General features: G+C 38.8%; 1 protein-coding gene across 1 annotated transcript in view; it reads left to right on the top strand.

Annotated features, from left to right (window-relative positions):
* FIGNL1 (fidgetin like 1) overlaps positions 1-13,952 on the top strand; it is a gene marked incomplete at its 3' end in the record, with an annotated part of 58,392 nt that overhangs the window by 34,255 nt on the left and 10,185 nt on the right. The window contains exons 10-13 of the mRNA XM_080609688.1: positions 389-408; positions 1,151-1,249; positions 8,208-8,309; positions 12,504-12,724. Coding sequence (XP_080465814.1) covers positions 389-408; positions 1,151-1,249; positions 8,208-8,309; positions 12,504-12,724 — 442 coding nt within the window. The remainder of the gene's footprint in view (positions 1-388; positions 409-1,150; positions 1,250-8,207; positions 8,310-12,503; positions 12,725-13,952) is intronic.

Below are 13,952 nucleotides of genomic sequence, written 5' to 3'. Positions count from 1 at the left end.
GATTCTGCAAACTGTTTAAAACAAAATCAATAATAGCTGGTTCTTTTGGTACTTTTTCCTTATAAGAAGAAAACCAACACAGTCCACCTCTCCCCAGTGTCTGCGGTACAACAGAAAGAAAAATTGTGTTTCTTCTCTTGTAAACTGTTTATTTTGCTAATGGTATATTCTAACATGCTAAGGAATGAAGCTTATTACAAGCACCTTCATTCAGCATGCACCCAAGTATCCTACTAGTTATTATGTGATCCTATTGACCCTGATGATGCTGAAGTTTGTAGCAAACATAAAGGATAGCTGAGATACAGCTGTTTCAAGAACATTAGAATGAATGTTGGCTTTGTGTGTTGTGATGAAGCAATGTGAACATTTTTCCTTTAATTTCCAGGCCTTATAACAGATTATCGGGTAAGTACAGCATCGATGTAATAACTAATACTATTACTTGTATATACTGCTATTTTCAGGACTTATATTTTCCATTGCTATCATAAACCCTATTCACTATCAAAACCTTATGTTTGTTTCCAGAAAGGATGCAGCTTGCTAAGTTTTTAATGTTCCTCAGACTGAAACTTTAAACCTTATTTTTGAAATCTATTTGAAGGCAGAAAACGCCTTGCAGGTACAATATCTCAGTGTTTAGACAGCAGAAAGAAAGGTCCTAAAAGGTTGTGGCTTTTGCTTAAAATGGTGAATAATGTGTTTTAAAAAAATGCATAAGTGTTTCAGTCTTTCACCAAGAGAAACACAGTTGCTTTGAAATGGAAGGTGGGCCTGTCATTGTGGATGATAGCCCCACAACGGCAAACAAGCCACTGTACACAAGCTTCTAAGATAGATATTTTTCTAAAGCTTTTGAGGAGAATTCAGGATGAACAAAGGAAATCGGATTTGCCGTTTGACCTTTCAGTTCTGACACCAACCTCCTTTTCCAATTTTAATTTTAAAATTTTGAGCATTAACCAGTATCCCCAGGGCATTAACCAGGAATAGACGTTTCTACAATTATCTGACCTACCCCTACCAACTGCCTGTAAGATATGGCAACGTATTACGCTTCAAAATTGTTGTAGAATGTACAGTTTCTGCAGTATCACTGCAGTGGTGACTTGTAACGTGGGTGCTCTCCCTTCTCCCTGGCTTTCAGCACTGGCAAATCCCCTTGGGCAGGAGGTTCCGCTCGCTGAAGCTCTGGTTCGTGCTGAGGATGTATGGAGTCACAGGACTGCAGGAGCACATCCGCAAGGTGACTGGAATTTGCTTTCTTTGGTAACCTGTGGTGGGATGGCAAGGGAAAAGGAGTGGGCTACCTACCTAATTTCCATGATTTATGGACACATCAGAAAGCACAGGAAACTGCTTTTACCCAGCTCATATTATCAGGGTGCTGCTCGCTTGCCCCATGTAGTGTCACAATTTCATATCGTGGCAGGCTCAAAACTCATCCATTTTGTGTTAAAATTTAGGGAAGACAAGTCTAGGAGTTTGGAATTTCTGTAATGTGGGACCATAGTTCCCTCTCAAATTAAGCCAGAGCACATCCATAATTTTATTGTGGAAAAGCATGTTTATTCATTACTTCTTTATTTTATTAATGTGCATGCCATGCATTGATAGCATGTTTAGATTATGACTGAGGGACACAGTAACTTATTGGGCATGTCTACCTCTGCTCCTTCTTTGTTTCCTGTTTAAAATACATCTTTTTAGGGAAAAGAAAAAAGAACATGTACAATTTACAGTTTGTTAAGATTGCTGTAAGTACTAAGTTTATTCTTGATGTAAAAAGAAGGCGGTTTTTATCACTAAACCCCACATCTGGCGCCAGTCTAAATTACATATATATTTCCGCTGCAGCAGTAAAGTCAAATTCAAGCGTACCTTTCATCTTTATGAAGTTTAGGGAAACTTCTAGTGAGGGGAGATCCATGACGTGGCTCTAAATATTTACAAAAATATCCATTATCTAAAGGTCTGGTACTAGTATAGCAAGCTTCCTGCAGACACACATTCCTTTCTATTGTGGTACTAAACAGATTAATTCTTAAGAAAGGCTTTTTCCACTGTTGTAAAATCACTGCATGAGAAAGTCTCTTTAAATTTGGAAAGGTTTCTTTGCTTCTCATTCTTATTACACTATAATTTTCAGCTGACTCGACATATATCAAAATTAGGTTTTTATCCTTAATGAGGCTTTCAGAAATAAATTTTGACAACAGTGGTGATCTTGGTGTTCTGTCATCCTTGTGGCAATCTGATATATACCCTCCTGATGAAAAATTGAGGCAAGGTTTGTCAGCACTTCACTAGGCTACCGTTACAGTTTCTAGTGGGATTCTCTCTCAGGTTAGATTTCTGGAGACTGCAATTATTTCAACATGATGCCAAGACTTTAAATAGGGCTTAATCTCTCACTAGGTTGGAACCCTCATATCAATTACATGGCCTTTTATCAGGCTGGTTTCCACAGGTCAGTATTTACATTCTGTAAGTTCCCTCTTTCCTTGTCTCCCAGATATTTCCCTGACTGTCCAGCCAAAAAGTGCTTGTTTTCTTAGAACAATAGCTGAAGACCAGGTTTTTGTATGTTCTGTGATAACACAGTTCAGGAAGGCGAAGCAAATCAATCTTCTTCTGAAGTAAAAAAACCCTAATATGTTCCTTTATTTGTAACAGTAACTCAGACAGGTAGGTTTCCAAAGACTTATTGAATTAGGTGCGTATGCTTAATATTTCATTGAGGACTAAATTATTCCCTGGTATACAGAGAAAAATAAGTTATGACCTTATGTTTGCAACTTTGAAAAGGCAAGAGGGGTAATTAAGTGCAGAATTTGGCTCACTGTATACAGCTGTCAAAGTGGAACCATTAAGTTAGTTTCTCCTCGCCACTGCCCTCTCTCCCCAGATTAATATTCATTCATTTCAGTGGGTTCCAGAGCAGCTTTTTCTCTTTTCTTAAAAAAAGTGACTTCTATCTGTAGCAGTTCTCTGTTTAAGCTAAATTTCAAGAAATGCTTGCATTTTGTTTGCTCTCTGCTCTAGCAGAATTTAAGATCTCTTGAGAGTTCACAGCCATGTTTGTAAGTTCTATCAGTAGCTGCAAAATAACAATTATAAATAAATGTGTTTCACATCTTGCACATTTTCCTCTCTTCTTAGGAATTATCGTGGGTTCCAGTTATATTGTGATGACTTTTCTTTTGGCAGTGTGGTAATGAAGTATGTGAACCAGCCTGATGCTGGTTTATATTTTCAAACCTATAGACAAGTTTCCAAATGAAAAGTAATTTGGAATTTAACTTCTCTTGTTAACTGAACTTTATCATTGCTTATCCCAGTGCTTGGCCCTGGAAAGTTGCTTTCTTTTAAATATGTTGTAGCATCTTGCAAGTAACAGCTTTTATATTCCCATTGTGGGCAAAGGCAGCCCTGAAAAGAATAGCTGGTATTGTATCTTGTGTACTTGTGTAGCTGTGTTTTAAGGGAACCCATGTAGTTGCCAGAATTATTTCTAAAGCTGCATTTTCTTACAGTGGGTGATGGAGTGGCCGTAGGTAGAATAAGAGATCTAGGAGCAGTGGTGGAAGCAGGTATTGCAACCTTCAAGTGGAGGGCAGAGAGGCTGAAGCTGGGAAGTGGGAAGAATTGCTCTCTCTCTCTGTTGTGTTATTAAGGAGCTGCTCCAGGGAAAGGGCAACAGAGTCAGGCAGAAGAGTGGAGATTTGAAACAGCTCCTTGGGCTGGGGAAGGGGCTGCCTACATCTGGGATGTAGCATGCAGTCGTATACCACGCAGGTTTCATACATCAACATACCTGTGTGTGAGACATGTTGTTTCTGGCCACAGTATACAATAGTAACTAAGGCATGCCTGTTCAGACACAAGCCTGGGCCTTATTGGGAGATTCGGGACCTAGGGTTTCAGTTCTGTTCTGAGTTTATGAAATTCCCAAAAAAGACACTTCTGCTCCTAAGTCCTAGAAAACTGTAGGAAGATTTAACCAGTGTTTATGGGCTTTGAGTAAGGCTTCTTTTGGGGTGCCAGGTGTTACTTGCAAAGTGATTTGAGATTTTCAATAGTGATAAGTTTCTAACATGACATAGAGGGGAAAAATACTGCATAACCTTAAGAAGCCAGCTATTCGCTGTGTGATTAACAAGATTTTATACGGAGGACCAAAGATATCTGCAACTGTCTCTTCACAAACATTTTTTTTCCTGGATGTAAACTGCCAGAAACCCCCTATTTGTCTCTCTTTTCTTAAATTTAATTTTTTACTAGGATGTTTTAAGAAAAAGATGTTTGTTATGTTTGCAGCCTTAAGCTCTGCATCAAAATGATGTGATAACCACTGCAACCTGGCATTGCTTGTACTGAGGAAGGCATTTGGGAACTAAAATACTCCTGGGAGATGAGAATGTGTGACTTGGATTTAGATACAGTTACTTTTTTTATTTTCCAAACCTTCCAGTTATGCACTCTTTTCCCACACAACTTACTGCAAAGTATAGGTCTTAAAGCAGTGGTAAAGGGGAGGAGGACAGTCATCTCTGAAGGATGTGGGGAGACAAAAATACAAATTTTGTAGGTAAATCAGAGGAGGTGTACAGAGAGGGCAAACCCAACAACAATAGCAGTCTTCTGGACTAATTCCAAACACCCAGAGTCAGTATAAATGTGAAACCCAAATGGCCCATTTGCAAAATGCTTGACCAGCCATTACTCCTTTGTTGCTTTAAGCCTTCTCAAAGAGCTCAGAAGTCATTTGAGAAATTTAGAAGTTTTGTATGTGATCCCCATGAACATTCCAGCTCAGATGAATCCTCCACAGGATCAGAAGAAATCAGTTCAGTGTCCTTCTTTCTTTGCTGAGGATGATGGATACCATTAAAATTTAACAGCAGAGACCAAGAAACTGTGCAGAACAGCAATGCAGAGATAGTGTTTCAGCTGGGGACTGGCACAGTCCAAGTGGCTGTTGAGAAGACTCTTTTGACAGCATTTTCCTTCAGAGTATAGTGGGATGCAAGTGAAGGCAGGCAGAGGTCAAAATCTATAGGAGGAAAAGAATTAAAATACAAAGGCTAGGCAGGTATGCTTATTTGCACAGGCATATTAATACACTCTGACACTTCAGGGAAGCTCAATCAAAAACTATTTTAGTTCTTGAAGGCTTTGTCCAAAAATCGAAATTCATTTTATACACCTCAGTGCAGAAGTAGTTATAGTTATATTCATACATATCAATACACAGATTTTTTTTAAAATAGGGACCACATCTTAATGCCTCGTAAGTTTACTGCTCCTATTAGTGATTATGTAAGACACTTCCCTTAATCCTGAATAACCAGATGAATTAGATCCCTTTCCTGTTTCCCTTCTAACTGCAGAAGAGCAATGATTATCTACCTGAGATAGTGATACACAAAAATTCCATACAAGCTTCTTTTGTTCAGTCTGCTAAATTTCACTGTGAAAAGAAGGGCTAGTATTCTGTTCCTATATACCAAGACTTTTCAGGCCACTAACGAAGTCCTTGTGATTACACTTTGGGAACTCACAGGATAAAAAGATTGTCTTGCTAGAAACAGTATGTGAGTTGATTTGTGATGGCGGGTGTGATAGTTCAGAGCCCCTCTTACAGAGTTTGAGCTTCCAAGCTTAACAACGTTTATTGGGTTTAATTATTTTTTTCCTTGCAACAGTCTTTGTAAAAGCAATTCAGGATAGCAGGTGATGGATGGGTCAAATGTGCAGGGCCTTCAGTAGTTGTGTTAAGCAAAGTTTGCCCAGGGAAGTGGTGGAGTCAGCATTCCTGGAAGTATTTGAAAGACATAGGTATGGCACTTAGGGTCATGGTTTAGTGGTGGGCTTGGCAGTGTTACCTTAACGGTTGAGGCTGACAATCTTATGGGTCATTTCCAACCTAAATGATTCTGTGAGTGAAACAGGTGAAACTTCAGTTACATCTCCACTTTCTCTCCTGCCAGTTCTGCAAAATCTAAAAGACTTGGTGCCCCCCAGTGGCTTTACAGATTATTGCTACATGTTCAAAGATAAAATTACTTGCATCAAGACATGACTCCAAAATACTTTCAGAATTTTGATCTGTGTTTTACTGAATACCGTTCATTTTTCCTTGCTTTTATTTCTTTAAAATTCCTTAAAAATTCTTTGGTGCAAAAAGTGGGCATGGATACCTGCTATAAAATGTACAGCATGGGTCTGGACTTTTCTTTTACAAACTACTTGCAGTAAGCGAAATCTTCAATTTTTGTTTTATTCCATTGCTACCCAGGTGAATTTTGGTTAAATTCAGTTTGTGATTACATTCAGATGAACAGCTGTGAAATTCTCATCTCATTAAACATGAGGGGTTTTATGTCTTTGATTTCCAAGGCGTAGTGTATGCAGTGTGAAATTTTGCAGAGCTGTGTAACAGACATCAGTTTGGTTAAGGCTATAGAACATGAGGATAGGAGGAGACAGTAAAATATCATTGCAACACGTATGCATATTTCACATACTTTTCCATGCACATATGCATACAAGCATCTGTATGTTTACAGATACTTCTGGTCACTTTTCATAGCTGTAAACTCATGCTGTTTATATTAGCAGAACATTCAAATGCCTTGGAAAGGATTGGGCATTTTACTGGTCTCAGTCCTGACTCGAAGAGCTTTCAGTCTAATTTTAGAGGGAGATGATAAATGGATGTAACAAATAGCAGGGAGGAAGTGGTAACAACAACTGTCTGGTTGCGTAGGGTACCAGTATGCCCAGTATACGATTTTGAAGCAATGTTTTGATTCAATATAAACAATGTTTTTCTATTTTAAGAAGTAAGCAAGTATCACAATGCTATGATTAAGACTGCAAAATATGTTTGGGTTTTGTCCTTTCTTCCTTTCTCTCTCTCTCTTTCTCTCTTTCTCACTTTCTCACTTTCTTTCTTACTTTCTTTTCTGTAAGTTCTGTTTTTGCCTTGTTCTTGCCCTTTTGCAAAGAGTTCCTGTGAGCTGAAACATTCTACATCTAACCCTGGCCCAAAGTGAAATGTTTAATTTTTGTTTGATAACTCTCCTTGAACTTGAAGAAAGGCGAAGTGCAAAAGCAAGAAAAGACATGGGCTTAGTTGTTTATTTTTCCAAACTTAATTTGCTCTCATAGATGTATAAAAGCTAAGGAACTTTTAAACATCATTTTAGGTGTTGCTGATAACTTTTGTAGGCTGGCATGAAGACAAACTGTAATTCTAATAGCTTTGCTGTTGTCTTATTATTATTATTTTTTTTTTTTAGAGTAGTGAGTAAACTGATGACAGCAGAGAGAGGGGAACTGGGTAAGGTACTGAAGGTACCTGATGAAGGCAGGGGTTCTTTTTTCCTAAGTGCTTTTGTATTAATTTTCTGTTCGGAAGAAAGTAAAACGTGGTATGAGAATGCAAGCATCACTGACTGAGTGTTAAGACTTCCCAGTTGGTTGTTAGTATGCCTGTTGGTATTTTTTTCCTGTTTGTTTGATTTTGGAAAAGCACCAGTTTCTTGTGCTTCAAAATAATGGCTCTGGCTTCATGTCCAATGTCGCTCTTTTTTACCCAGTAATTGTAAACAGATTGGCTGAGGTTTGCTATCTATTTTCTGCTTATGCTGCCATCACCTTTCTTTTCAACTGAACCTGAGCACCCAGGTCAGAAGAGCAAGCAAGTTCTCCCCTTCTTCACAGTTATTCTCATATTAAGTAAACTATTTAGAAAATGTCTCTTTCCAGCTCATTTTTGCACTGGAATTTTGATAATTTTCTCTGTATGTCTGTATATCTCCCTTTCCCCATAATAACTTTTGGACTCTTTAGATATTCCCAGCCAAAAATAACAGTGGTAGAAAACCTAAAGAAGAATTATTACAATTATTTGCTATTAATATGGTATCATATAAAACCGTGCCGAAATGTTTCATTAAGAAACGGACTAGTATTGCCTAAGATAGACTGAGCTACTAATATAGTAACGACTCAATCTGGTCTCTGGAAGTCATAAATGGGATGTAAGTTAACATAAACAGATGGCAATATGTGAATATTATCATGTACGAGAAGAATTAAGAGAGAAAAGAGATTCAGGATGGAAACAATTTAGCACATCTTTTTTCTTGATGAATCAAATTTCTACAATGTAGATACTGTCTTTCTGTTCTCAGCATGTCAGGCTGTCGCATCAATTTGAACATTTAGTCCGTCAGGATGAAAGATTTGAGATCTGTGCTGAAGTTATCTTGGGACTAGTCTGTTTTCGGCTTAAGGTAAGAAAGCTGAGACCTACTTCTTCTGTCATGTTTTATAGCAGTAACCAAAGTAACCTCAATTGAACATAATCTTTGTAGTTAACATACTTTATGATTTTTTAAAGAAAATGAAGAAAGTTCTTGTAGGTCAAAGCATATTAAAGAAAGAAGCTTAAGACAATTTCCTTAAAAATTACTCAAATGCTGAAGCATTTATAATATTCGAGCATATTAGGGTATGGAAGTACACAGTCAAGGCAAACAAATGGGCTGCCCAGTCATATAAAATGACCATTATGTTCTATGCTTGATGGGCTTTGATGAAGAGGATTGTTTTAAGGTATTTCCCAAGACATTTGGATATGATGTGTGAGTGTATTACATTTTCTTGTCAAGTTAATTTTATATGTGTGTATATTTTCTGTCCTTTAAAAAATAATAAAAATTATATATATATATATAAATTACTATCATGGATGAAGATTAGAGTAGTAATCAATTGTTTTGTTTTATTTTTTAAAGAATACACTTTCATTTATAAAATCTTACAGTCAGACTGGGCAAATTGGAGCCAGATACAAGTAAGAGCAGGTTGCATGGGAGCCAGCTTCCTAACTGCTCTTGGCCTTGGTCTGCTTCTTTTTTTCTGTGCTGAACATGATCTTTTTGCCCTTTTCAGCCTTTCATTCCCCAAAATCTCTGTAAGAGCCAAGTTCATTGATGTAGAGACCTTACCCAACAGAAACCTGAAAACTCACTCTGCACTCAGAGCATAAGAGCTGCAGTAGCTGGGAGGGCTCACTTGTTCAGTCAGACATTAAAAAGGGATCAGTATCTTATTTTAGGTAAAGAACACATTTAATAGAGGAGCTTGCAACTAAAGCCTCTATAAAAGTCTGGATTGTGACACTGAATCTGAACACTAAGCAATAATAATAACAGCACTGGTGTTTTCCAGTTCACATGATACCTAAATGAGCTTTTTGCTTCTCTGAAGGCTCACAAGCACATCTTGGCTCCTTCTGGCCAGTGTGGGATTACTACTTTTCACCAATTCTTTTCTCAGTCATTCAGTTGCCACAGTTACCTGAATTTGATGCAGGAGCATCAGAGCTGTTGGCTGAAGGAGCCAACAGATCTTTAATAATAAGGTAATGATGAATTAATCTGGAATAGGAAAATGGTTTTGTCTGAATTTATGTTGTTTAAAATAAAAAGAAAAGAAACCAAACATCTGTTGCTAGAGAATCAGAGAGATTACAGAACATGGAGGCTTCCTAGTATGAGGAAACATGAATATGATTTCTTTCCTAACAGGAACTTTTAAAAGATTTTGAGGAATAGGTTCTGAGGCTTTTATTGCTCAATAACAAGATGTTGGTTGTAGTCTGCTCTCTCACATGGAACAGCAAACGCTAATTTTGCAGATCCAGAGACAGCTGTTAGTGCTCTGCATTTACTTTAAAGGAACAGTCCTGGTGAAATAGAGCATAGCAACACAGGAATTGTCACTTTTGATCAGACCAGTAGTTCATCTACATCTGCTGTCCTGTCCCTGATGATCCAGAGGAAGAAATCAGATCTACAGGGAAAAATAATTTTACAATAGGAGATAAATATTGGGTACCTAGCTAAGAAACTTTTGGACAAGTTTCTGCTGAAAACCAATGTCGAAACAGCAGTGTTTTCATTGCTTGCTATACCAGTCCAAAAAGAAAAAAAAAAAAAAAAGAAAAAAACCAACAAGCTTTTAAATGACATTATCATTCTTTTTTGCAGCTTTATTTGCTTTCTAAATCACTCTTTAAAAAATGTTCCTGTGATTTCTGTATTTCGCATTAAAATGCATCTTCATCTAGAAGTAGGATACTTGTAACTTTTATGTAATTACAGGAGGACTAAGAGCTGTAATGCTGCACAGCTGTAAAAGTATGAAATGTTTTTCCTTCCTTTGTTCTTGAGAAACCTTTTTTAATTTTTATTTTTTTGCTTAGCTGTAACTGTTAATTTTTTGCCTTTCGCACTGTTGCACAGATGCACTAATAATCCGACTTTACAACCATTTCATCAAATGTATCATGCCAAAGGGTTAATTTTTGGCCTCCTTGTCAAGTCTGCAGGTGAATGCAAGTCAAGCTAGTCATTACTCCAAGGGAGTGAGAATTCTGTCTTATTGAAGCTGACAGACTCAATCAGAGCTGGCTTCTCAAAGCTCTGCGAGAGGATTAGTCACTACTAACTTCAATTTAACGTGACAGCCGAGTGTCAGAGCAGCCCCTAGGTGCAGCTGTGAGAGAAGAACAGAAGAAAGATACACAAATCTTTCTCCTGCCTCCCCTCACCCCTGCCAAAGGCATGAACTTAACATCATATAACTGCCTGTATTGCCTAAAAGTTAGTGCTGCACATTTTATATTAAAGGCAAAGACCATAATTTTAATGATGGAATACCTTTGGTAAGAAAACAGGATATCATTGTCACCAGTGACTTACCCATAATGGGTGGGGACCTGCAAAACACCAAAGTTGGTCCTTTTCTTTGTTAGGAACATTCCAGTTGCATGAAGTATATTAAGGCGAAGCTATGAATTTCAGGCTCTCATCCAAATTCCCTGACAACCTGTGCTAAGGCAGAACAAGGTTTTGACTTGGGTTCAGCTCTAATATGATCCAAAAACATCATAATAATACATTTATCCTCAGTGCCAAAGGGAAGCTGTGTCTGCCTTATGCTTTAGTTTTGTATGGAAAAGGCTAAGCAGGCAAGTCATAACTGCATAGATTTGAGAGAACACATTTTCTGATACAGATACTTTCAAGATGACCTGTGCTGCTATAGGAACAAAAGTGCTGCTGAAGGGATGTATTTGTCCAATTGTTACCCTTTTACTGCAGTCAGTGTTCAGTAAGGGAACTCTGCGGTAAAAGCACAGGTGCTCCTGGAATCTCCTGCAATTCTGCGTTACCAGCAGTGTAATGGAAAGAGTAAAGGCTGTACAGCAACTGAGATACTTCCCCAAATAATAAAATCATAGCACTCAAGATCAACATGGTATATCATAAGCTATTACAGTAATAATAGCTCTTGCCCAGCTTTTGCCCAGCAAAGCTGAAGCCATCTCTTAGTCTGCTAATATAGAAGTTAGACAGATGGGTTCCTTTACTTTGGGTAACAAAGTGTCAAAGATATGCAGCTAGTACTTCATCCTGTGTTGCTGAATCAAAGATCCCAAGATTTTTGAGATCCCTTCTTCCATTGTTTTCATTTAAAGTGATTTACTATCGGTTTTGAAATATCTGATGACATCTTTAGTTTTATTCTCAAATGCTGATGGGCATGAAGTGGGAAAACCACTGATTCAACATTAGCTGAACTGCAAAAAAGCCAGCACTCCTCTGTACAGTCCTATTTCTTTTGAGATTTGATATTAAAAGCATACAGCTGCTCTAAAATAAATTCCCACATTCACTATTTGAGCACAAGGAGAATGAAGTACACTAGAAGGAGATAAAATCCAATACTGCATGCAGAGTCCCTCTGACCTTCTGCAAGATATTGAAATCTTTGTTTCCTGGAATGCAGAAGACTCTTTACTTCCAGTGGGAGGGTCAGTTTACCACATATCTAAAATCTACTGCCCCCAAAACCCTCTCTCTGTAGGTCTCTGTGGTGGACACTTCCTATAGAACTTGAGGCAAATACTTAGGATTTCTACTGATAGTATGAAACTTACTTATGCCAGGGATATATTCCTGTAACTATTTCTTAATTAAGGGTAGGATTTCAATCTTCCTATTCAAAAGACTCTCTCACAGCAGCCGTGCTTAAGTGAAGTATTGCTCATTGCAAAACTTCCTCCCATGTTTGATCAGATCTAAGAAAAGCGTATTGAAATAGATGTAATAATGAACGCTTTTACATGAAGCTACAGAGTTCATGACCTCAGTTCACAGAAAAGCAGTCAGCTATCACAAATGCCCCGGTGTGAACACTGCTTCTAAACCCCAGTTAATCCATAAATCTCTTGTGACTGAAAACATATCTCTTGCGCCATCATCTTTTTGCAATCCTTTGATGGAAAAGCACTGAGAGATGAGAAAGTGGCTGCCTGTTACTGGTGGTACTTGGGTTTGGCTGGTTGGTGGGATTTACATATTCCAAGCTTGCTTTTGAAATTCATCACCATATCCACTGAATTACAATGATTTCAGGGCTCAAATGAACTAAATGAGGCGCTTCTTGAAAGCATAAATAAGGCCAAGAAGATTCATCTGGTCCCGTGCCACCTGCGAGAGAAGTTTGTGCTACGCTTTGCTGTTTGTTCACGCACGGTGGAATCCACCCACATCAAGTTTGCCTGGCAGCACATCTCACAGCTGGCAACCGATCTTCTGAAAACATGGGAGGAAAACCACCACCAGCAGAAACAGCAGTGAAATAGCAGTGGGGAGGAGGTAATTAGCTGGCTTTCTCTGTGTGGCCAAGTTTTATTTTAGGGGCAGGTGGGAAAGTCAGGATACAAAGGGAAAAAAAAGAAACCAAAGCTTGTTGTTATATAGCCCAGCTGCAGTAGCAAAATCCTTGCCAGCAAGTTGTGTTGTAACCTTAATCATTCCTTCTCTGTACTGTGGTTTCATCTTGCCTGTTTCCAGGGTGTAGATAGCCATGGAGGCTTGAGCTGTCATTTCCTACCAGTTCGTAATCAAGACCATTTATTGAACCAGGCAGTGGAAATGGGTTACTGCTCCCTCTGTTGTCCCCATTAACCTTTAGCACACCTACTCCTTGCTTCACAGATGAAACTGTGAGGTGTCATCAATTCATTTAACATTGTTATGACTTCAGAAAGAATCCAAGTTGGAGAAAATTCAGCAACCTGGATCTAACACTGTTCAGATCCAATCTAAATAGGCTTGTGCAAATGCTGTTGTCTTGATTTCGGGCACTGTCATGTCATGACATGCTGTTTGCTGCAGTACTTTTGTAAATAAAGTTTGCGCTTCAAAACTTTCTTCATTACACAGCCAGATCAGGGAAGAGTGGGTACTAAATGAGCACTAATTGTCCTTATGGCAGGGTCCCTACTTTCTCCTAAAGGGTTTGCACAGCGCTGCACCAGCTACTAAGAAGAAGAAAAAACTGACTGCTGCTGCTGAACCCAGGACAGTATCCACCCCTTATTCCATACCATTCACGTCATGCTCAGATCCCACATTATCCATATACCCTCACTCTCATTTCAGTGCACTGTTATCTTAGTGCACAGACTAATCCCTATAAAGCTGCTGAGTCCATTCGGTCCATGATGTTGGGCTCCATCTCTTGTAACAGTCTTTCAGAGCAGGAGAGGCTGTGTGCAGTGTGCACACTCGTGAATAACTTGGGCAATAGTGTCTATTGCTAAGTCCACCCCTCGATCATGAGTCCATCTCTGTGTTGCATCTCTGTCCTGATGGCCTGAAGTGTCATGGGCCCACCAGGCTCAAAATAATTCACCCTCCCCTTCAGCAGTTTCTGCAACTTGTTGTTGGGGGCTCCACACAGCTGCCTTCCATCTCCGACGCTTCCAAAGCACTGGAGGGGCCCAGTGGATTAGATACTCGCCCATACTGTCCCACACACCATGACACTCATGGCTGTCCAGCCTTGGGGAAAACCTC

The sequence above is a fragment of the Psittacula echo genome (assembly GCF_963264785.1).
Source record: "Psittacula echo genome assembly, chromosome: 2".
Classification (NCBI taxonomy): Eukaryota; Metazoa; Chordata; class Aves; order Psittaciformes; family Psittacidae; genus Psittacula; species Psittacula echo.
The sequence above is the reverse complement of the archived record's forward strand: the minus strand, read 5'-3'. Positions and strand labels throughout refer to the sequence as shown.